Raw genomic sequence first — 22,105 nt, 5'->3', positions numbered from 1 at the left:
GAACCCTCTGCACCTAGTGGCTGACTATTGGATTTCATCCTGTTTTCCCATCTGAGGTGGGGTCCCCAGTCCTGTTTCCCATCTGAGGTGGGGTCCACCTCACTCTGAGCTCCTTGGAGATGCAGCTGAAGCAAGCTCCAGACTGCTTTTTCCCTGCAGCTCTAGAAAGACCCTGTGAGCTCACCGTTTTCTTTCTTCTCCACCCTAAGACTTCCTGCTTCAGGCCTCTATGGGGCTTCTGAGTGTCCTGGGGCAGGGGGGACTCTCAGCCTTATCCTCTACCGTGTGTGACCTTAAGCTAGTCCCTTTCCCTTCCTGAGCTTCCAGTTCTTTATCAGTAAGACCACAAAGGTGCTGGGTGCCATTCTTCAATGGGGTCACACACATGGACACACAGAGGGATGCTCATAGCCATTTTTGCCTTGCTATTCTATGTCCACCAGCCCCTTCCCAGGGTCTTTGAGCCCCAACAGGCTCTGACTCCTGCATTGGCTCCTCTGCTGGCCTGGCCTGGGGAAAACCCCTGAATCTCCTTTTGTTTTAATATACATAGTTCTTGGGGATATCTCATTAACTGTCCTCACGGAAGCTGCTAGGCTCTGGCCCCAGTATGAGCCCCTACACAGCCACTCTGAGACTTGTCCCTTTTTTTTTTTTTTTTTTTTTTTTAGTAGAGGCGAGTATGGCTCAGGTTACCCACAGGCTTGCCTGGGCCCTCACTGCTTTGGCAGTGGCAGAGCTGGGGTTGACACTTAGGTCTGTGTGACTCTGGAACTTGAGGGAAGGAAGGTAGAGCCTTCTTTGAGGCAGTTGAGCCTGCCTTTTACCTGGCCTTCTCCAGGGAAATGCTGGTGGGTCAGCCAGAGGGAGGGACCTACAGGGACTGTCCCCAAGAAAGGCCAGAGGTTCTGCTCAGAGCCAGAGTAGGAGGAGAGGGTAGAGGGGTTCCTCTGATGGAGAGTGTGTGTGTGTGGGGTGGTGGTGGGAGGTGGGTCAGGTGTCACCATCATGATGGCTGTGTATGAGCCTATGAGAGGCCCTGTCTAACAGTCCCCAAAGATAGAGAGGGACACATCCCTTGCTAGTCACTTCTTCAATGCTAGCTCCCCTCGTGTTCGTTCCTAGAGTTCTTAGGGACTCAGAAAGATGGAGTCTAGGCCTCTAAATTACACAGAGCCAGCTCCATGGGATGTAGCTGGTGAGGAGGAGTGAGGGATTTCCTCCTTCATCTTTTGCCTTTGGGTGGTAATTCATTCATTTGCTGGATAAATATTTATTGAGCACCTACTGTGTGCCAGGCATTCAACCAGGACACTGGGCCTATGGCAGTGGACCAAACAGACAAAGATCCTTGGCCTTGTGAGCTCCCATTTGGGGAGAGGGCCAAAGGAGCTTATAACAAACAAGTAAATGCATCACTGTGTAATACAATTTTAGATAGGAGCTGATGACATTCTATGGAGAAGAATAAATCAGTGTAAGTGACAGAGAGGGCCAGATAGGGGAGATTATCTCATATAAGGTGGTCAGGGAATGCCTTTCTGCAGAGATGGACATTTGAGAAGAGCCCCAAATGCAGTGAGAGAGTGAGGCTTGTGATCTCTGGGAAGAGTGCCCCAGGCAGAGGTACCAGCAAGTGCAAAGGGCCTGAGGTGGGAAGCTTCCTGGCGTTTGGGGAATAGCCAAGAGGAAGCAGCAGAGTGAGTGAGGTAGAGGGAAGTAGAAGAAGAGGGACAGGTCACATGGGGCCTTGTAGGCCACTGGGAGAACTTTAGATTTTGTTCTGAATGAGATGGGAACTATTGGAGGTTTGTGGGAAGAGGAGGGATGTTAACAGACTTGAGATTAATAGAATCTTTCTGGCTTTGTGTGGGGAACAGACTGGGCAGAGGGAGGCACTGAGGCAGGAATGCAAGTGAGGAGGCCATTGCCATCATCCAAGTGAGAAGTGATTTGGCTTAGGCTGGGGGTGGGGCTGATAATAAGGGACAGATTTAGGGTGTATTTTGAAGCTCCAGCCCGAAGGACTTGCTCCTAAATTGCATGTGGACTGGAGGTCACGCGTGCACACCTGGGTTCAGCACCACGGATAGTGACAATTGCCCCAAGGTGGGCCATCTGGGGGAAGCCCTGGTTGGCTCTGGTCCCAACAAACTGCCAGTTCTCTGCCAGTCTGTGGCTGCTGAGCAAAGCCTCATCTATAGAGTAGAGGTTCTATCTCCTCAATTCTGTTATCAAATTCTTTTTAGCCAAGTATATTTCTTTTTGGGCACTGCTGCAAATTCTTTTTGGGATGAGGCAGGTCTAAATGTAATTACAGTTGATCCTTGAACAGCATAGGGGTTAGGAATACTGGCCCCTGTGCTGTTGAAAATCTGTATATAAGTTTTGACTCTTTCAAAACTTAACTACTAATTGCCTTCTGTCGACCAGAAACTTTACTGATAACATAAACAGTTGGTTAACACATATTTTGTATGTGATATTATAATAAAGCAAGCTAGAAAAAAGAAAATATCACTCAGAAAATCACAAGAAAGAGAGAAGATGTTTACAGTACTCTACTGGGCCAAGAAAAATCCACGTACAAGTGGACCTGCACAGTTCAAACCCGTGTTGCTCAAGGGTCAACTGTCTATAGCTGGGAGAAGAGGTTTGGAAACATTTGTCTCCAAAAATTTCTGCACCTGGCTAAATGGTTGTTTTGGAGAGGGGAAGCTTCCTTGAGGAGAGGGCAATGGGAGGAGAATTTAAAAAAGGTGGGCCTGTCCCAGAGGAGCAGGGGCTGTTCTGGGTAGAAGAACTGCATGACTGGTGTGGCTCTTCATGACCTCTTCCTTCTGAGAGGGAGGAGGGGCAGCATTCTGGTGAGAGCAGCAGGCCTACGTGGGTTGGGGGAGTCTAGTCCATGGCAGAGAGTGCTGCCCCCCAGGAATGCCACAGACCTGCTGTAGGTGTCTTTGGACAGGCCACTGTTCCTCTTTGGCTATCAGTTTTACCATCTGTAAAATGGGGATAATTGCAGTCCCTATTTTGCTGGTTACTGTTAAGAATGAAAAAACAGGTGAATTAGCCATCAGAAAGGGCAAGGAAGGGCTGAAGGGCCCGAGGGGGGCTGACTCTGAGGCCTGAGACTCTAGTGGTGAGCATTTGGCCTCTTCCTGCCCTTCCCATTGTGACCGTCCTCCCTTTTCTCCCTGACTTGCATGGTGCCTTATATTCATGTCCCATTTTGCTGTAGACAGAATGATCATATGGGTATTCTATGCAAATTCGCATTTTTAATGAGCCGGAAGGAAAGCTAACGACCATTTTACAGACATCTTGGGACCCAAGGGAGGCCTTGGGATGGGAGGAGGAAGCAGGACAAGGTGACAAGCAAGAGGAGAGGGGAGGGAGGGATGAGAATGAAGATGGAGAGGGACACAGCTTGGGCTGCTGAGTGGAGAATGGGGGAAAGAAGCATGGGTCCCATTTACCATCTCCCAGAGCCTGCCTTGCCTGCCTCATTTTACAGAGAGGGAAATGGGCTCAGAGAGAGGAGGCAACTTGCCAGTCACCCCAGAAGGTGGGAGAAAGAGTTAGAAAGGTGGAGGGGGTGGGAAGAGAAGCTGGCAAAAGGGAACAGGGAGGCAGCCAGGATGAGGCTCTGGCTTGTGAGATTTGGTTTCTTTATCTGTAAAATGGTCACCTAAGCTGTGGGCTGATTGGGAGGAATTAATGAGAGAACATGTGAGCACTGTATGAACATGAGGGTCTGTGGAATAATGGGGTAGTGTGTGTGTGTGTGTGTGTGTGTATGTGTGTGTGAGAGAGAGAGAGAGAGAGAGAGAGATAAGAGACAGAAGATGGGGTGGGAGAGGACAGGAAGAGGAAAGTAGAAAGACAGGAGCAGAGCTGAGGCCAAGACCTTCTGGACGGTAGACTGACTCTTAATTAATTAGTTCGTTCATTCCTCAGCATCTGTTGTCTACTCCATAGATGGCTATCAGCTCCACAAGGGCAGGATTCTTGGTTGTCCTATTAGTAACTGTAGCCAAGGTGTCGAGGACAGTGCCTGGTACTGGGAGGAGGGCTGCTTAGCAAGTGGTTGCTGAATCAGTGAATGCTCTGGGCCCCACAGCGGCCATCTCCCATAATTTTCATTCACTGTGCTAAGTGCAGTGATGGAGATGTTGGAATTGTTACAGGCTCCCAAGGGAGAAGGAGCCTGGGGATACCCACGAAGGCTGCCTGGAGGAGTAGGCCATGCCCTGAATCCTCAAGAATGGACAGGTGCTGACTTGAGGAAGGAGGAGTCTGGGCAGGGTGATTGGGCACTAAGGCAGAAATAAGAGTCTGAGCAAAGCAGGATCTAGGCCTGGAGCCCCTGTCCAGGTGCCTGTCTCTCTGCTCCTGGATGTGGCCTAACCATGTTAGGAGGGCCTGGGGAAGGTTTCTGGGGGTGAGGTGAGCACAGCAGACTGGCCCACCCACATCTGGGCCTCAGCCCCAGACCTTTTTCTACCAGCTTCTGCTAAGCTGAGTCCTGGGCAGCCCAGCGCCTCAAGAATGCCTCTCGTGGCATGCTGGGTCAGGCTGGTGTCTGCTGCTGTCCTCACTGCTGTCCTTTCATTGTCCTCTGCCCATGCCAGTTAATGAAGCACGCGCACATTCGCCGTCTGGTCCTCCCTCCTGGGCATGGCTCAGCAGCCCCATTTTCTGGCTGAGGAAGCTGAGGCCCAGTGGAGGTGAAGGGATTGCTTGGGTGGATCTATGCCAGGGCTGGACCATGCCCTCCCCGCCCGCCCTGTTTGCTGCATGTCCTGCTGTTCTGCTGCCCCTCCTGCTGGCCTGGCCGGAAGAGGAGGGGGCAAGGGCTGGCATGGGAGAGGGCCCAGGAGGACTTCATTACCCAGTGCCTGCTTGTGGCAGTTGGGGCGGTGCTGAGCCCGCCGCCGGCGGGGAGACATGCTTGGCCTGCCCGGGTAATTACATCTCAACATTTCATTTTGCTTGTCAGTCTCCACTTCCTGGGGATGTGGGCTCCTAAATATTTTATCCCGGCCTGCAGCTGCCTGTTCCTCCCTGGCCAAACCGCAGGCCAGGCAGCCGGCCCCTCGCCCTGGCTTCTCTCTGCCCATCCGAGCATACGTTCCTGCTGTGGGGGTGGAGCGAGCCAGAGGTCATCTTCACACCCCTGCCCCCCCCAGGGGACACCCCTCCCCACCCCCCACCCCCGCAACCAGCCCATCACTGACTCCTCCTCTCAAGGAGTCTGGTGTGGAGAGGCCAGGTGGAGGATGCTGCTGGAAATGAGGCTCAGTTCAGCCAATGTTGATGAGTCCCTCCTGTGTGCCTGGCACTCTGCTGGAAACTGGGGAGTTAGGGAGGAGAAAGACATGGTCTCCCCTGAAAGGGGCTTATGGGGTGATGGGAGAAACCCGACAATATTACAAGAGCAAACACTTACTGAGTGCGTGTGCGCTTGGCTGTGTTCGGAGCACCTTATGTGTATTAACCTCTTATGTGTATTCTTCACACTGTAGTACAGGGAAATAAGGCTCAGAGAGGTAAGTAACTTGTCCAAAGTCACCCAGCCTAGAGGTGGCCGAGCTGGGAGCCCTGGCACCCTGAAGCAGGAGAGTTAGCAGATGGGCCACGGCACAAGCAGGAGGATGCCGTGTGCCAGTGGAGAGGGTGTGGGGAGAGCCCACATGGGCATGGTGAGCTCCAGCTGGGCCAGAGAGCTGGCATGTTTCCAGGGGGAAGTGGAGGAGAAAATGAGCCCCTCCAGGGTATTGGATGGGTAGAGGAGCAGGAAGGGTATTTCTGGCAGAGGGACCAGCAGAGGCTGAGGGCGGGAAAATCAGAGTTGATCTGGAGAAAGAGGTCCTGCTGTATGAGGGTATGGAGCTAGAGGCTGAGGAAGCAGGGGTGTCACTGGAGCTCTGGGGTCTTGCTCTGTGAAGGGCTCCTTAGCAGAGAATTCTGAGCTAGCACTCAGCAGACCTGGGTCCGGCTGACCCCTGACGTGCTGTGTGAACCTTAGGCAGACTCCTTCCTCTCTGAGCCAAATCTGAGAAATGGGTGGGATTCCTTCAACCAAAGGATGCCTGAGAGTCAGGGAAAGTGGAGGTTGGGGGGGCTGAGTCGGGGCAGGGGTATCCTGTGGATGGGGGGGGTGCTGGGGGTGCGGGCAGATAGGAACCAGCCTTTTGTCACTACCTGCCTCCGAACCTCTTTGCTTTCTTTTCTATTTTTTTTTCCTGCCTTTCTTGCTTCAAAGGTGTTTTGCCTAAATGGGTTTGTGTTAAGATATTAGGTCGATCACTCAGCAAATTTCCCTCTGCTCAGAGCTGAGCACCATGAATAATGCAGCTCTGAACAAGGCTGCCACTGCCCAGCAGCCTCCTGGGGAGGAGATAGCAGCTCTCAGCTCCAAGGCAGTGAGCCCCACAGCTGCCCTGATAAGTCTCCCCTAACCTGCCCTCTCCCCCTCCCCTAAGTATTGCCCTGGAGGCCAGATATGTCCACGGGGGATCCCGTCCATCTTCACGACAACCTTGTATTTCTGGGGGTGGGGGTAATGTCATTCCATCACAGATGCAGAAATGGATGTTCGGAGAGCTTGGGCAAAGTAGCTTTTACCACAAAGCAACCCGGTGGTTGAAGTGCGACATGGGCCCTTCTGTGCCCATACTCAGCCTCCTATGTCACACTAGGCCAGGGCTCTGGATCTGTGTCCCCTGCATCCCCAGAGCCAGCCTGCTTCTCCACAGGGGCAAGGCTGGGCTGGAGTGGAGGCAGAGGGACAGGATTTCAGCAGGAAGACAGGGTTTGCCTTGACAGAGAAGCCACCGAAGCTGCTTGGTAAATAGTTGTTGGAAGACAGGGGTGCCATACCCCGCCGTTAGGTCACTAACCCACCCCCCTGGCACTCCCAAGCCAGGCCCGCCTCAGAGGCAGCAGTGCAGGGGAGGTATGAATGGTGCCCAGGTGTGGTCCTGCTGGTGTGGCAGCTTCAAGGAGGAGTGGACACACGAGTGTGCTGGTGTACCCAGCTCTGTGGCTGAGTGACTGAGGGAGGCCGGGTGCGGCGAGTGGTCATGTGAGGCCTTGCAGTCACCACGTGAGCTTGTGTGGCTGTTGGTTGTGTGAGTGGGACTGTGCGTTGGTGCCTGAGTGTGGCCATGTGCCTGTCCTCTGCACAGGCTGTCATCAGGTTCGTGCTGGTGATGGGGTGGGGCTGGGTTTGGCCTCATGCGGGTCCATGGCCCTAAGGTAGTGTGAGGTTGGGGTATGTGACTTGTGAAGGGGTGTGTTGCCTGTGTGCACGTGTGTGTGTATGTGTGTGTTGGGGTGTGGCTGGGAGTGATGCTAGGTGCTGAGATTATTCAGGAAGGGAAACGTGTATGTTTTGCCCAGCATTTGTTTCCGGGGTCAGGTCCTGGTTTATCATGGTGTCCCTGGTCCCCCAGAGCACACCTCAGCAGCCCTGGGTCCTGATTTGGCCTGGGGAATGAGTTCTCTGTCTTCCCAGCTCCCGCCCTCCTGTGTGAGCAGCTCCTACCCCCACTGTCCTCAACTGTCCCCAAAGGCATTGGCCCCAGGAGGCAGACCCAGGTCTTCACAGGCGCCACTGCCTTTGACCCTCACTGCAACTCCATCAGGTGCAGTTTCTTTAAGTCCTTTCCCATTTTAAAAAAGAGTTTACTTATTTATTCATGAGAGACACAGAGAGAGGCGCAGAGATAGAGGCAGAGGGAGAAGCAGGCTCCATGCAGGGAGCCCGATGTGGGGACAAGATCCCGGGATTCCAGGATCATGCCCTGGGCCAAAGGCAGATGCGCAACCAATGAGCCACCCAGGTGTCCCAGTCCTTTCCCATTTTGTAGTTGGAAGGTCTTTTGCTCAGAGAGGCTAGGTGACTTGTTCAAAGCCACACAGCCAGTAAGCTGTGCAGCTAGCATGCTCTTTCTTGAGCTGGAGGGGCGGGGCGGGGGTGGGGGGAAGCCGAATGCAGGTGCAGTGTTCATGCTTGGCACAGACCTTTGGTGGCATGTGTTAGGGAGGCACCTGGACAGGAAACTGGGGGACTGTCTTCTCTTCATTGTCCCTTGGTACCTGAGTCTTCTTGGCTCCAGCCAAATCTCTCACAGTTGGCCCACTTCTTCCCTAGGGGTAGAGTCACCCTGGTCATACAGGGAGGGTGAATATTCTACTTCATGCTTTTCTACCGGCCCTGCTATCTTCAGACTCTGAGGACCTGCCAGTTTGTATGGTTCTCTTACACTTTTCTTCACTTCCTGTTTTTTTTTTTTTTTAAGTAAATTCTATCCCCAACGTGGGACTTGAACTCACAACTTCAAGATCAAGAACTGCATGTTCCACTGACTGAGCCAGCCAGGTGCCCCCTCACTTGTTCTTGTTTTTCCTAAGTGTTCACAGCAAGGAATTTTCATCTAGTTGGAGAAATAAAATCTCCAAGCAAGGCAAGACTGAGGAAGATGTCCAAGTGTGTGTGATGCCCGGCCCATGCATGTGCGCAGAGCTCACAAGTGCATCCTGCAAGGGCAGATGCTGTGAATGGATTATCTCTGGAGCCCAGAGTCTGGCATGGACGAGGTGCCAGGCACAAAGTGGGTGCCCAGTGCCTGGCATACAAATGTCTGGGCACTCAGCATGACTGGGCGGCAACTCAAAGGGGAGGTCACAGGTGCAGGGGTCAGGGGCTCCCAGAGGAGGCAGAAGGATTTGAGCAGGTATGGGTCCCCACTCTGGATTCCTGCAGAGCCTCTGCCCCTACTCCCTGCTAGCTGCCCCTGTCCCTCTGTCCCTCTGTCCCTCCCATCCCCCTCAGTTAGCTATGCAGTGGCTCATTCATGCAGCAAGCATGAATCAGTGCCTATCTCTCGAGCAGGTACAGCACGAGGCCTGGGCCCTTTGAGGCTCTGAGCAGAGCTACAGACACTAAGGATATATCCAAGGTGCAGGGAGGGAAGGCTGCAGAGGGTCCCTGCAGCACCAGGTGGGGGCCTGGCAGAGGGAGCATCCTCTGCGAAGGCCTGTGGAGGCAGCAGATGTGGTTGGATAGCAGATCTTGTAGGGGCCCGGGTAAGGCTGGATGTTAGAGACCTGAGGAGGAGGGGTGGACCTCGAATCCCTGTCCCTGTCTCCATCTCTGTCTCACATTCACGTGCATGCACGCACAGAGTCACTGGGGGTTGTAGGCAGGGAGCTGTGTCAAGTGGAGAGTAGTGGGGAGTAGGTCTGGGAGCAGGAGCAGAAAGGGACAGTGGCCGTGAACCAGTCCTGAATGGCCACCCTCCCCCCAACTAGAGGCCTTAAGCCCCCTGGGGAGCCCCAGACCCAGCAGGAGCCAGGGTTGGTTAGAGTCCAGGCCTACCTCTCACTTGCTCCCACAGCCCTCCTCACCCTGGAACAGCCAGGCATCAGGGGCAGTCTCTCAGGGCCTGGCATCTTCCTGACCTCAAAACACCCTCCAGCCACAGCTCTGCTGCCTGAAAACAAAAGTAGCACTGGATTAGTCACTGACCCCCTGAGTGGGTCCCTCTCCTGAAAGCGGATTTGGGAAGAGGACCTGGCTTTTGGAGTGGGAGGCAGGGCTGAGTGTGCGTGCTTGTGCATGTGTGTGTGTGCCCGTGCGTGTGCGTATGTGTATGTGTGTGGTGCCATATGGTCCAGGGTAACTCCTAGCCTGCCTCATGCCTTCCTCCCACCTCCCCCTCTGCTGGGAACCTATAGGAACCTGGGACCCCCCTTGGGTTGTGTAACTCCCCCCACCTTTCTTTCTATGTTGCAATTTGCTGTCTTCACATTTTGCTGTAATGTAGATTTTTCCACTTGATTTCCCAGGATTTGTCTTTTTATTGTTTTTCTCCCTTTTTAAATTTAAAAGGACCAAAAAAAGAAAAAAGCAAGAAAAGAAAAAGAGGAGAGGAGCCCGTGTCTGTGCTGGTCTGCAGCTGCTCACTGTGCTGTGAGGGAACAGGCCTTCCTGGGCCACCTGCATGCTTCCACCGTAGGGAAATTTCTCCTCCCTAGTCTAGAGCCTAGCACTCAGGGTGCTATTCAGGCCAGTTGAACAGCCTGGGTAGAAGAGTGTGACCCTAGGGCCCTGGGAGCTGGGGAAAGACGGGGTGGACGTGGAGTCCCCTGGGGAGCCATGGATGCGGCGCCCTGTCCTGGCCTCTCTGCCCAACGGGGCCCATCCCGCTGCCTGCATGCTGGCCACTTAGCTCCTTACTCAGGGCCTGGCAAGGGTAGGTCTCCTGGTGAGTGAGAGAATGAGACTAGGACGGAGAGACAGATGCCCAAGCCTGGAGGGTGAGACCTCTGGAAGGAAGGAGGAAGGAGAAAGGAGAGAGCCCGGGTCCCCTGACTGCCCCCAACATGGTGGGGTGGACTTAGGTGAAAGCAGGCTGCTCTGGTGGAAGGCCACCTCAAGTGGGGTGTTGCAAAGGCAGGGGACCTGGAGGTTCCCTGGGGGCGGGTGGCAGGATGGTGGGGAGGGCTTCTTTAGACTGGTAGAATGGGAAGAGCCATCTAGTGGGGGGCAGGGAGGTGTGGGGAGGACGAGGAAGCTGGGCACAGGTGCAGTGTGTGTAAACCTGAGTCCCCTGGGGCACGAGGGAGAGCCCTCCAGGTAGGAAGGCTGGCTGACTGGCTCCCCCGGGGTGTCCCTTCTTGCCTGGCGGTTTCTGTGTCCCTGTGCTCAAACAAACTCCCTGGGTCACCGGTGCTGATGGAGGGAGCCAGGTGCTGACAATCCCAGGCACTGGGGGACAGAGAAACCAGGTCATTTTAGCAGCGAGCTCTCACTTGAGGGTGGGATTTACAAGTCTAAAGTGTTTTCAGTTCCTGGCTCTCGGGCAAGGCAGCAGCTCCAAGGGAAAAGTCAGAGCAGACTCAAATTTGCCTCTGCCTCTTAAGCTACACAGCCTGGCCTGACCCTCCTTGTCCTTTAGGACCCAACGGGGTGGAATGAGGGGATGCAGCCCCCACCCCTGCCCCCCATCACCCTGCTGGTTTCCTCCTCTGCCCCGCCTCCAAGAGGTTTTCTGCCACCATGAGCAGGTTGTGTGAGGGTAGGGGCCCCATCCTCACGGCTGCGCCCTAGCATCTAAAACTTGCCAGGCACCAGACAAGCTCGGTAAACATTTGTTGACTCCATGAAGGGAAAGTAGCAGCATGCGGGCAGGGTGTGTTGGTGGATGCGTGAAGTGCAGAGAAGCATGCGGTGGGCCTGGCACCCAGGGGCCATCCCCTGCCACTGTCTACTCCTGCCAGCCCAGAGGGTGTCCCCTTGCACTTCTCCTCCGGCTGATTGCTCTCTTTCCTGGTCTTGCTTTTCCCAACTAGACCATGAGCTCCAAGGTAGGGACCTCGCTTGTTATCATTTCTCAGCATCCGATTGTGCTGGGAACTGAGCAGGGCGCTTCTTGGATGAAAGCATGCATGAATGAAGGAACACACGAACGCACGGACCCGGCCTTGCCCTTGGGGAGTGCAGTTGGAGGCAGACACTGACACAGATACATTGGCTGGACCTGGAGAACACTGGGAAAGGTCATCAGACCGCAAATAGAAGGGGCTCAGAGACCACAAAATACAACAGGAAGCCAGTATCAAGTTTTGCTAGTGGAGTCTCTATGTCACATTCAAGTCAGGGCAGGTGTCTGGACCCTGGGGGAGGCACAGGGGAGGGCTAATAGCCTGTCCTCAGGGGCAGATAGGATTTCAGGAGCCAGAAGGCTGGTGGGAGAAGGGCGGTCTCTGGCAGGCTCCCCACTCCCCGCCCTCCAGTGCCCTGTGGATGCCACTGGGCTGGGAGCGGCTAAGGGGCTCCATTCCACAGATGGAAAGGAAAGGCTGGGGTGTGTCCCGTTGTGTCCTCCATCGGGCAGCACAAACCACATGAGGACGAGCATACCATCATTGTGCCTTGTGTCTGAAAGTTTTGTCTGATTTGGATTCTGTGGTCCACATTTACTAAGCATTTACATTTTGCCATATTTGCTTCTGATTATTGCTTAAAGAAGTAAAACATGGAACATGGATTGTCTAGAAGCCAATCCCCCTGCCCCCCTCCCACCCCATGGAGCCCTTCTCAGTCTTGTTCTTTTGCTTTCCTCTCTTGAGGTAACCACAACTCTGAAGGTGGTAGAAGGAAGTCATTCAGCATACTTTTATTGAGCACCTACTATGTGCTGGGCACTGTTCTAGGCTCCGGGGAGGTTGCGATGAGTGCAACAGACAGAAGCTCCTGCCTTCCTGCAGCTTTTGTTCATATGGATGTGTGTCTCCCTATACATTAAGTCTTATTATATGTGATCTTTAAGCTCCTCATAGACGGGACACATCATGTTGCAATTTGCCTTTTTGATCAACTTCCTGTTCTCAGGATTCGGTTGTGCTGGTACTGTTGTGAGAGCTATTTTCTTTCCACTGTACAAACACCACAGTTTATCCATTCTGTTGTAAAGTATTTAGGTCATTTCCGATAGTCTGCTTTTGCAAACGGTGCTGCAGTGCATGGCTGCGTGGGGCTCCTGTGCCCATGTGTGCGTTCCTGTGGGAGGAATGTAGAAAGGGGCGTGCCAGCTTATAGGCGATCAGCGCACCCCACTTTACTGAATGTCTCTATGTAGTCTCCAAAGTGTTCAGTGGCCACTCTCCCAGCTTTCTGGGAGCAGAGGCAGGGCCTTGAGGGGACCAAGGATGGGTCAGTTTTGACCAGTGGGAGGGGAAGGCGTGGAGAGAGGGCAGGCTCTGGGCTGCCACAGCTGGGGGTACGTGGGGCACTCACTGCACAGCTGAGGGAGGGCGGGGGTGGGAGGGGTCCCAGAGAGGTAAGGGGATGTCCCAACATTCACTGGGTTTAGTTGGGGGGGCTCTGCTTATTCTGTGACAAAGCAGGTGGGAAGAAGCCACAGAGGGCTGGCCTGGATTTTAAACCCCCTGGTGCAGTGGCGAGAGCCTCATCTGGAGGTGGGCTCTGCCCCAACTGCCGTGTGCCCCTGGGGAAAGCACTCCTCCTCTCGGGCCTCGTCCTCCTTGCTCCCTGTCCAACCTGGGCCAGGAGGTCTGTGAGGTCCCTGCGCTCCCAAGTGCTCAGATGTGCTTGGCAAGCGGTCATGGCTTCGTGCCCGTGGCCCTGTGAGTGGATGCACTGACTTGGTGGGCAGCAGAGCTTGTAGCTGGCAGCTGGGTGCTCACCCAGGGCCTGGGAGGCTGGGGTGTAGAGTGAGGGGCTGGCCAAGGGGGCGCTTAGGAGGGACTCCTCCATGCTCCCTGCTTTCTTATGATCCTATGCCTGGAGTCTGGGAGACGTAGAAGGTTTCAACCTCTGAGCAGAGATAGGGAGTGGGCTTGTTTCTTGCTACTTAGGTTTAATTCAATTCTGTTTACTGTCCATATGGACTCATGGGTTTGTATTTTATCCAATGAGGGAGGCCATGGGGGAAAGGAGTAGGGTGAGGAGAACTCCCTCCCTGGTAGAGAGGGTTGAAGAGGGGGTCCCAGGGGTGTGTTAGCCATGATCCCCACAGCGATGGTGATGGAGCTACAGCTACAGGATAGCAGGCAAGAGGGCTGGCGGGTTTGGCATGTGATTGGGGTCTTTCCAGGGGTGGGGAGGGGCTGCGGGAAGCAGAGCTCAACAGAGACCCAGTGACCCAGGCCTTTTCTTTCTCTGCCTGAGAGAGGGTCTGGACACAGACCCAGATTGCATTCCTACTTCCGGGCTGTGTGACCTCTGTCAGGCTGCCTAGCACCTCTGAGCCTCAGCCCTCATCTGTAAGATGGGACTACTAGCACCTGCCCTGGGGGGTGTGAGGCCTCACTGCGTGCCAGGCTTGGAGTGGATGCTTCAGTAAATGCTGGTCCCTCTGGGGCTACTCCGGTCCTCTCTGGCTGCAGCAAGGGGCCAGGAGGGCAGCTGAGATAGATGCCCCTCACTGCTGGGAGCTTGTGTCACACTGGCACAGCCCCCGGTGAGCCAGTTGCTTAATCCCCATCCTGGGGTCCCTGGAGCAGCCATGCTGACATTTGGGCAGCAATGCAAAGGGACCCTGTGGGTACTTCGCTTTTTACCCCGGACGCCAGTGGGCTCTTACTCCAGAACGGGCAGTGTGCCCAGACATGCCCATGTCTACGGGCTGCAGGTGTTCCCTTGACCTTGTACACCAGCCCCTTCCCCACATGGCCTGAGCCATGACACAATGGGGGAGCCAGATGGCCTGTGTTTAAACCCTCCCCCTCCCCCTGACTATCTATGTGACCTTGGGAAGCCCCTTTAACTTCTCTGTGCCTCAGTTTCTTCATCTAGAAATTAGAGATGTGCTGATGACACCCCATATGAATGAATCCATGTAAAATTTGCAGAGTAATAGTCAATGCACACTAGATGCTTCATAAATGTTCACTGGTATTTTTGAGCTTTGTAGAACATCCTCCCCGCCCCCCCCCCCCCCCCCCCCGCCCGCCTCCAACTGCCTCCCTCTCTTGTGGTTGTAAGAGTATCCTGCTTGGACTATCCTCCCATCTCAGGTACCTCGTGGCTCACTCTCATTCTAGCTGATGGAGTGGTGGTCATTTAATTCTTTCACCAGAGAAATGAAACATGCAAGATAGGCCCTGGGCTGTCAGGTGGGACCATCCCGTGGATCCTCCTGGGGGGGGGGGAGGGGCGTGGCCCAGAAATACCCCTTTTCTGAGAGTTTCTCCCCATTTGAAGACAATTAACTCCCATTTCCTTATGCCCCTGGCCCCCCTCCTCCCTCCTGGAGCCAGGTGGCTCACCCTTACCCCCTGTCCAGCCGCCTCCCCTTGTCCATCTGTCTCTCCAGATGGGAGGGAAATGTCACAATTGGCCCACTTTCTAACTGGAAAGGAACCATATGGAGGTTTAGTTGGGAGCTGAGCGCCTGCCCAGCTGCCATTAGCACATGGCCCGTGCTGTGGGCAGCAGACTGGCTCCCTTTGGCTCTCTCTGTGGGACCTGGGTCTGGAGGGACCAGTCCTGCCCAAGGACCCTCCCTCCTTCCCCATGAGCTCCTGGTGACCATGGTCTTCTCTGGTGCTTTGGATTTCTTTGGTGCCTTAGGAGAGACCTGAGGAGCTTGGCCTGCTTGAAAGAGGCAGAAAGTAAGGGAGGTGGGTTCTAGTCAGGGGCGAGGGCAGAGCACCATGGCTGCTTTGCCTGCTGTGGAGAACCAGGGTGGGGTCTACTTCCTGGGGACAGGGATGTGAGAGTGTGCATGTGTCGTGTGGCCTCAGGCCTGGCAGGTGCCTGGCACAGAACTACCCCCCTTCTAGTGAGTGTACCTTGTTCCTCTCCAGAATGCCTCATATCTGGCTGCTTATGCCTCCTCCTTCAGACTCAGCTCAGGGTCATCGCCTTTGGACAGCCTTCCCTGATTGCCACCTCTGTTCCAAGGGTAGAGGCTCTTTTTTTTTTTTTTAAAGATTTTTATTTATTTACGAGAGAGAGAGAGAGAGAGAGAGAGAGAGAGAGAGAGAGCGCGCGCGCGAGCTCACAAGCAGGGGGAGCTGGAGAGGGAGAAGCAGACTCCTCACTGAGCAGGAAGCCTGATGCAGGGCTCCATCCCAGGACTCTGGGATCATGACTTGAGCTGAAGGCAGAGGCTTAACCAACTGAGTCACCCAGGCGCCCCTAGAGGCTCCTTCTGGAGTGGAGCTGGGTACTGTTGGCACTTCTGGTGGGGCTGGTGGGTGGGCCCCACACAGAGGCACATGGAGTCTGTGCAGAAGTGTCAAGTGGCCCCAGCGTGGGCAGCAGCCAGGTGCCCAGCCAAGGTAGATGGTTTGAGGCATTGCTGGGTCCCCAGGGGATCCTGTTTGGGGTGGAGCTGGGCTGTGACCCTTGAGTAGGACCCAGAGGGGCTGACAGTCTTAGATAAAAGATCTGTTTCCTTAAGAATAATCCCCCATGCTCTTCCATCAGTTGAGCCCTGACTCTGCCACCAGGGACCCTGGTGTTCTCAGCCCCTGGAGGCTCCCTTGCTCTGTATCTCAGTAGGGGCAGGGGACTGTGTGATTTCTCCTCCTGTCTAGCGTCCTCATCTGTCAAATGCTGTTGATAACAGCAACAGTGATCCATAGGTGCTTTTGTACCAGGAGGTCAGGTGGGATTTCAATGCACGAATGACATCTGTCCCCTGCCAACACTGGAGACGTGTCTAAGGCTAGGAACTGGCTGGGTGAAGTCTGAAGTGCTCCCAGGGTTTCTGTGAGCCTTGCAGCCTGGATGTGAATCTGGCCTTGGATGTATTGACTCTGCCTCCTGGATGCTTCTGCAGACATGGGGGTTGGGCTTCTTGTAGGCAGACAGCTCAAGAGATAGTCAGGCTCCGGCCCTTGGCCCCTCCTCCAGGACCCAGCCAGGCAGGCAGTGGGCCAAAGGAGGAGAGACAGGGGGGCTCCCAAACCCCCTGACCCATTCAGAGCTCCTCTGGTCACTCCACCGGAAGCACACACATTAGAATGGCTTTCCTGTGAGTTCTTGAACTGGGAATGGGGGGAGAGGCAGGCATCAAGGCACCCTGTGGGGGTCAGGGCATAGAGGGGGAGCTGGGGAGCCTACCTGCTGAAGAGCCTGGAAAGGGTGGGAAGACCTGGAGGGATAGGCCTCAGATGCACAGGTATGAGTCAGCAGCCATGCACAGTGGTCTCATCAAGGGACCTTTTGATGAGCACATGACCTGGGGACAAGAGCCCTGGGAGGTGCACATGACACGGATGTGGATGCGTGGTGATCTGATAGCCCAGGGTGGGCAACTTGCTCTCTTCTCAGATTTACTCCTCCAAAAAAACCTTATGAGATGGTTTCAACGAAAATAACCACCATTACTAAGTACTCCCTATGTGCCAGGTATTATTGTATTTGTGTGCACTAACTCACTTAGCTTGGTAACAACCCTGTGAAGTAAGTAGTAGTGTCATCACTTTATAGATGATGTATTTGAGGCACAGAGAGGTTTAGTCACCACCCTGAGGTCACACTGCAGTAAGCAGCAGAGCTGAGATTGAAACCCAGGCAGTCTAGCTCCTAAACATGATGCTGTATTGCCTCTCGCTACCAGCCTGCTTTACAGGCTGGGGAACTGAGGCACAGAGAACTGAAGTGACATGCCCAGGGCCATCCAGCTGGTGAGTGGTGGAACCAAAATTTGTACCGTGGCAGTTCTGACTGCACAGCCTGTGCCTGTGCACAGATCAGGACCTGTGAGCTAGAAGTCTGGCTGGGGGGGCCATGGGCAGCCCTGGCCTCTGTCTCCTGGAGGGAGTATGTATTGGAGGGTGTAGGGTGAAGCGGGGAGAGACTGGTGCTGCCCCCTGCCCCAGGCTGACTGGCGCCCTTCCCACAGGGGGCGTGTGCATCGCGCAGTCAGTGAAGATACCGCGGGAACCCAAGCCTGGGGAGTTTGACAAGATCATCCGTCGCCTCCTGGAGACCTCAAACGCCAGGGCGGTCATCATCTTTGCCAATGAGGATGACATCAGGTGAGAGCAGGCGGCAGCGGGGTGAGGGTTGGGAGCCAGTCACGGGGAGAGCCCTGGGTCCCGCTGGAGACCTTCCTAGACAAGCCTGACTGCACTGTAGGATCTGGAGGGGTGGGGTGGGAGACAGCTGGGGCACAGGCTACTGCTAATGGGCACTCTTATCCCCCCTCACTATTTCCCCCGCATCCATTCTATCAGCTGGGGATGGTAAGCATGTACTTTAACAAAGGAGCTAAGGCCCTGGACTTTCAGCCAAAGAACTAGGTCTAATCCTACTCTCCCTCCTCCTAGCTGTGTGACCTGAGGCAAGTTTCTCAACCTCTCTGTGCCTCTTTTCTGCTTTAAAAAAAGGAGGGAGGTGCTAAGGATGCAAGCCTGGTAGTGTTATTTGAGAACTGAATGCAGGAATGTGCTTAAAGGGCTTAAAGTCAGGCTCCAAGCAAGTGCCTGGGGCGTGTGGAGTCCCCACCACCCCCACCTCTGTTAGCCCCTGCCTCTTCTCTTTGGCAAAGCTTGGAGTAGTGGGAAGAGGCCTGGGCTGTGGGTTTAGTCCTGGCTCTGGTGCACACTCTCTGTGGGCGGTGTCGTCCCCTCCCTGGCCTCAGTCTCTGCATCTGCTGAGGAAACAGGTGGACTTTAGGGTGCCAGGACCATGTGATGCAGTGCTGGGCCAGCCCATCTCTTCTGGTCCCGAGTCTGGTGCACATCAAAGCACCCATCTTAACCTACTTCCCTTCTTCCTGCCTTGCCTTTTCCCTGCTACTACCTCTCAGACTGATGTCAGGGCCAAGATGTGCCAGGCCTCTGTGATTGTCCTGGCCAAGGGGAGAGATGCAAGCTCTGAGCTCAGGAAGCCCCAGGCTCAGGGGACACACAGCCCCTGCTAGAGTCCAATGGGGGAGGCAGGCCCCCACATTTGCGGGGGAGGATGAGTCAGTAGATGTGATCCTCCCCAGGCCTCCCCCCTCAGTTGGCTGGCCTGACGTGTTATAGCCTGCTGTGCCCTCAGCCTCCCCTGCCCTCCTGCTCTGCCAGGGCTGCCTGTCTGCCCTTGCCCCCCTGTGCTTCCCTCCCTGTTGCTAACCAGTGTCCATCTGGGTCCTCTTCTTTCCAGCCCTTTCCCCACTTGGTGACGACCCCATCCTGGACAGATTTCCCCCAGGAGACATTGCCAGGTCCCTGCAGGGATGGAGGGGGAAGTTCTGGAAGATCATTAAGGCCACAAACGGCTAAGAGACCAGCTCTAAGGGCAGCGTCTCAGGCAGCCCAAGGCTGGGAGGGAGGAGTCAGAGGCTGTGGAGCCTAGGGCTGCTCCTGACCCCCTCAAGGCCTACAGGCCCCCTAAATTCTGCCATCGGGACATTCCTGTTATCCACAGGTCACCAGCTCCTGGAGGAGGAGGTTCCCTTCAGAAGTCCTTCTCCTTCAGTTACTGGTCCCTGCACTCCTATCTTTATCCCCACCTCAAAGCCCAGGACTCAGAACCCATACCCCATCCAGAAGTGCACCCTGCTCCAGGCCTCCTGCTTAGCTCAGATGGACCCATGTGCTGGGAAGGGAAGATGAGGGCGCTGGGCCATGCCTCCCAGAGCAGAGGTACCTAGGGGAGGGGCTGACTCCAGAGGGAATGCCGCAGGGAGGGGGGGCAGAGGCATTTCGGGAAATCCACATGCATTTTCAGAAGCAAACAGAAGTAAAAATAAACCCAGGTGACTTTGCAGGGAGGAAGGTCTGGGAGCTCTGGTCATCTCTGGCTGGCCTGATGCTAGCGGGTACTAATAGGCTGTGGGCATGGCTTCTGGGAACAGCTCCCCCTCACCCCCTCATTAATGTGCCCTGGGGAGGGTGGGTTTGGGGACTTGGAGAGTCGAGAGCTGCTGGAGGAGGGAAGGCGTGGGCTCTGGGGCCTGCTAGCGAGTTTCTCCCCCAGCCCTGGGCTGTCTGGCCCCAGCGGCTGCCTCCTGCACAGGCTCCCAGGATCCGCAGCACCCCCAAGCCCTGGGGGCCGTGTCCCAGTTCCTAGTATCACAGCCTCTCCCTCACTGTGAGCTTCTGAGCTCGGTGCTTGCCTCCTGGAGTTCCGGCCTCCCTGCCCCCCTCTGCCTCCCCTCCTCTGAGGAGGCATTCCCCAGAGCTGGGTTGGGGGAGTTCTGGCTGGTTTTCTCCTCCAGAGTGCCTCCTGTGGGTACCGCCCTGTGCTGGGCTCTAGGGTCCCCAATTTGATTTGATTACAACCACTGTCACAGTAGGACTGTGGACGGGGTGAGGTGAGCACCTGGTTGCCTCTCACCCTTTCATCTACCCAGGAGGGTCTGGGAAGCAGCTCTTTGGAGGCCCAGGCTTTTGGCACAGAAGGGGGTGGGCTGGAGAGGGCTCTGCTGGCAGGGGAGCAGCAGGTGCAGAGGGGTAACCATGTAGAGGAGTGTGTGTATGTTTGCACACGTGCGTGTGTATGTACGCATTTGCAGGCATATAGATGTGAAAATGAACCAAGAGATGTGGCTGTGACACAGGACCAGGGTGGCATGAGCCTGAGAGGACACAGACTGGGCAGATGTGGTGCCGGGGGTGCAAGTCAGATATGGGGCGTGCACGGACCTAGGGAAATGGGTTTGTCTTTGTAGGACAGATGTGGCCCTAGGGGCAGAAGTGGGTCTGGGGGAGCACCCTGGGCCAGAGGAGGGTGTGGGCCAGATGCAGGTGGAAGCATGGGCCTGGTGGAACAGGCATGGGCTATGAGGGGGATGTGTGTGTGCCTGGGGTGGGGAGGGTCAGCTAACGGCCCCTGAGCAGGTGTGGCTGGGGTGGGGTCGTGGCATGGGCAGACACGGCTGGGCTGGGCTGGTGTGTGTTCCCACAGGCGTGTGCTAGAGGCGGCACGGAAGGCCAACCAGACAGGCCACTTCTTCTGGATGGGCTCGGACAGCTGGGGCTCTAAGAGCACACCGGTGCTGCACCTGGAGGAGGTGGCTGAGGGTGCAGTCACTATCCTCCCCAAGAGGATGTCTGTGCGAGGTAGGACTGGGCAAGGCACGCCCACCGCTCTTGACTGCTGCCACCATCCTCCCCAGCTGTCCCTTTTTATTGTCCCCCTACTCCATTCCTCATTTTCCCACATCCTGTCCTTCCTCTTCCTTGGTCCACATCCCCTTGGTGCTGACCGTCTAGGCTGGGTGGCCTTTCTGGCTACACTCAACCCAGCAGGATTCAAATCCAGATTCAGAAGTTTTCTTCCTCCTTCTCAGATATTTCTGGGTGTGGAGATGCGTGGCACATACAGGAAGGTTATTTATCAGGGACTTCCCTTCATCCCCACGTACCTCCATCCCTTCTCCCATCTGAGACGGAGAGCCAAGGCCCTCTCCCTGCCTGGGGCCAGTCCTCTGTCAAAAGGGCCTGGGAGCAGGAGACAAGAGGAAGATGCTGTGCTGGGGTGGGGGTGGAGGCAGGTTCTCCGTGCAGGGCCTGCCAGATCCAGGCCCTGGGTGCTGTTGAGCTTGGGCCTGTCCTGTCCGGCATCCCTTCCTCTCGGGGCAGAACCCACAATCACCCTGGGTAGGAACAACCTGCTCTGACTAGAACCTCTCTGTGAGTGAGGCGTGAGGTTCCCATTAGTGGCCCAGTCTGGCAGGGACCTCACTGTTCTCACCATGGGGGGAGGCAGGCTCCCAGGGCCTTCTCCCCTGCTCTTGCTTCGGTAAATAGAAGCCAGCATTGATATTGTGGGGAAGGCCTGCAGACATCCGTCTCTACTGAGCTTTCCAAGAGATGGAGGCCTGAGCACGGGAGGCATTTGCTCAAGGTCACAGGGCAGCGTGTTCTTTACCCTGAGCTAGAGGGGACACAGGCCACAGAAGTTTCCACATTATCCCTCTCAGCCTCGAGCTATGGTAAACACAAAACAGTAGTGACTATGGCTGTTGAGAGACATCTCATTTACTCTTACCAGCAACCCCACAGGACACTTTTATACACATTTAGTAAGTGAATATATTAAGGCTCAGAGAGATGAAGTGACATATGATGGTTATTAAGTGGCATAGCTGGGATTGGAACCCAGAACTTGTCTGGCAAGTCCCTTCTCCCTATGATACTAGAGAAGACTTTGAGCATTGGTTCTCATAGGGGAGAGGAGCGATTTGACCCCCCAAGGGAGACAAGGGAGTCTGGAGACATTTTTGGTTGTCACAACTCGGGAGTGATACTACTGGCATCTAGTGGGTAGAGGCCAGGGGTGCTGCTCGATATCCCACAATGCACAGGACAGCCCCCCACAACAAGGAATGATAGGGCCCAGACTGTCAATGGTGCCACGGCTTGGGAAACCCTGCCCTAACCCTAATCCCTTATCAATGTCAGCATTCTCCTACAGCTCCGACAGCCACTGAATCTCCACCTGAACGCTGCCCCAGGCAGGACACTCACTGCATGGCATGGACCCTACTGAACTCTCAGGTGTTTGGGCCCACCCCAAGCAGCTCAGTCAACTCTGCATGTTGCTGGGAACAGTCATCAATGCAGAAGGAGCACTGTGGGGAGAGAGTAGGCACTCTTCATTGGCCAGGCTGCCCACCCT

The 22,105-nt window shown here is 55.2% G+C and overlaps 1 protein-coding gene across 14 annotated transcripts in view; it reads left to right on the top strand.

The window, feature by feature from the left end:
• GRM4 (glutamate metabotropic receptor 4) overlaps positions 1-22,105 on the top strand; it is a 116,506-nt gene that overhangs the window by 64,413 nt on the left and 29,988 nt on the right. For 12 of the 14 annotated variants that reach the window (XR_007401101.1, XR_007401100.1, XR_007401102.1 and 9 more), the window contains 2 exons: positions 17,394-17,529; positions 20,390-20,544. The exons of 1 other annotated variant lie outside the window; for it this stretch is intronic. Coding sequence is in view for 10 of the 13 variants with exons in the window: in XM_025418468.3 (XP_025274253.1) it covers positions 17,394-17,529; positions 20,390-20,544 (291 nt within the window). In the remaining 3 variants the exon portion in view is untranslated. Of the gene's footprint in view, positions 1-17,393; positions 17,530-17,655; positions 19,126-20,389; positions 20,545-22,105 lie in introns of those variants that run through there. One more of the 14 variants, XM_035697751.2, reaches the window with a different exon arrangement.

The sequence above is a fragment of the Canis lupus genome, chromosome 12 (genome assembly GCF_003254725.2).
Source record: "Canis lupus dingo isolate Sandy chromosome 12, ASM325472v2, whole genome shotgun sequence".
Taxonomy (NCBI): Eukaryota; Metazoa; Chordata; class Mammalia; order Carnivora; family Canidae; genus Canis; species Canis lupus.
The sequence above is the reverse complement of the archived record's forward strand: the minus strand, read 5'-3'. Positions and strand labels throughout refer to the sequence as shown.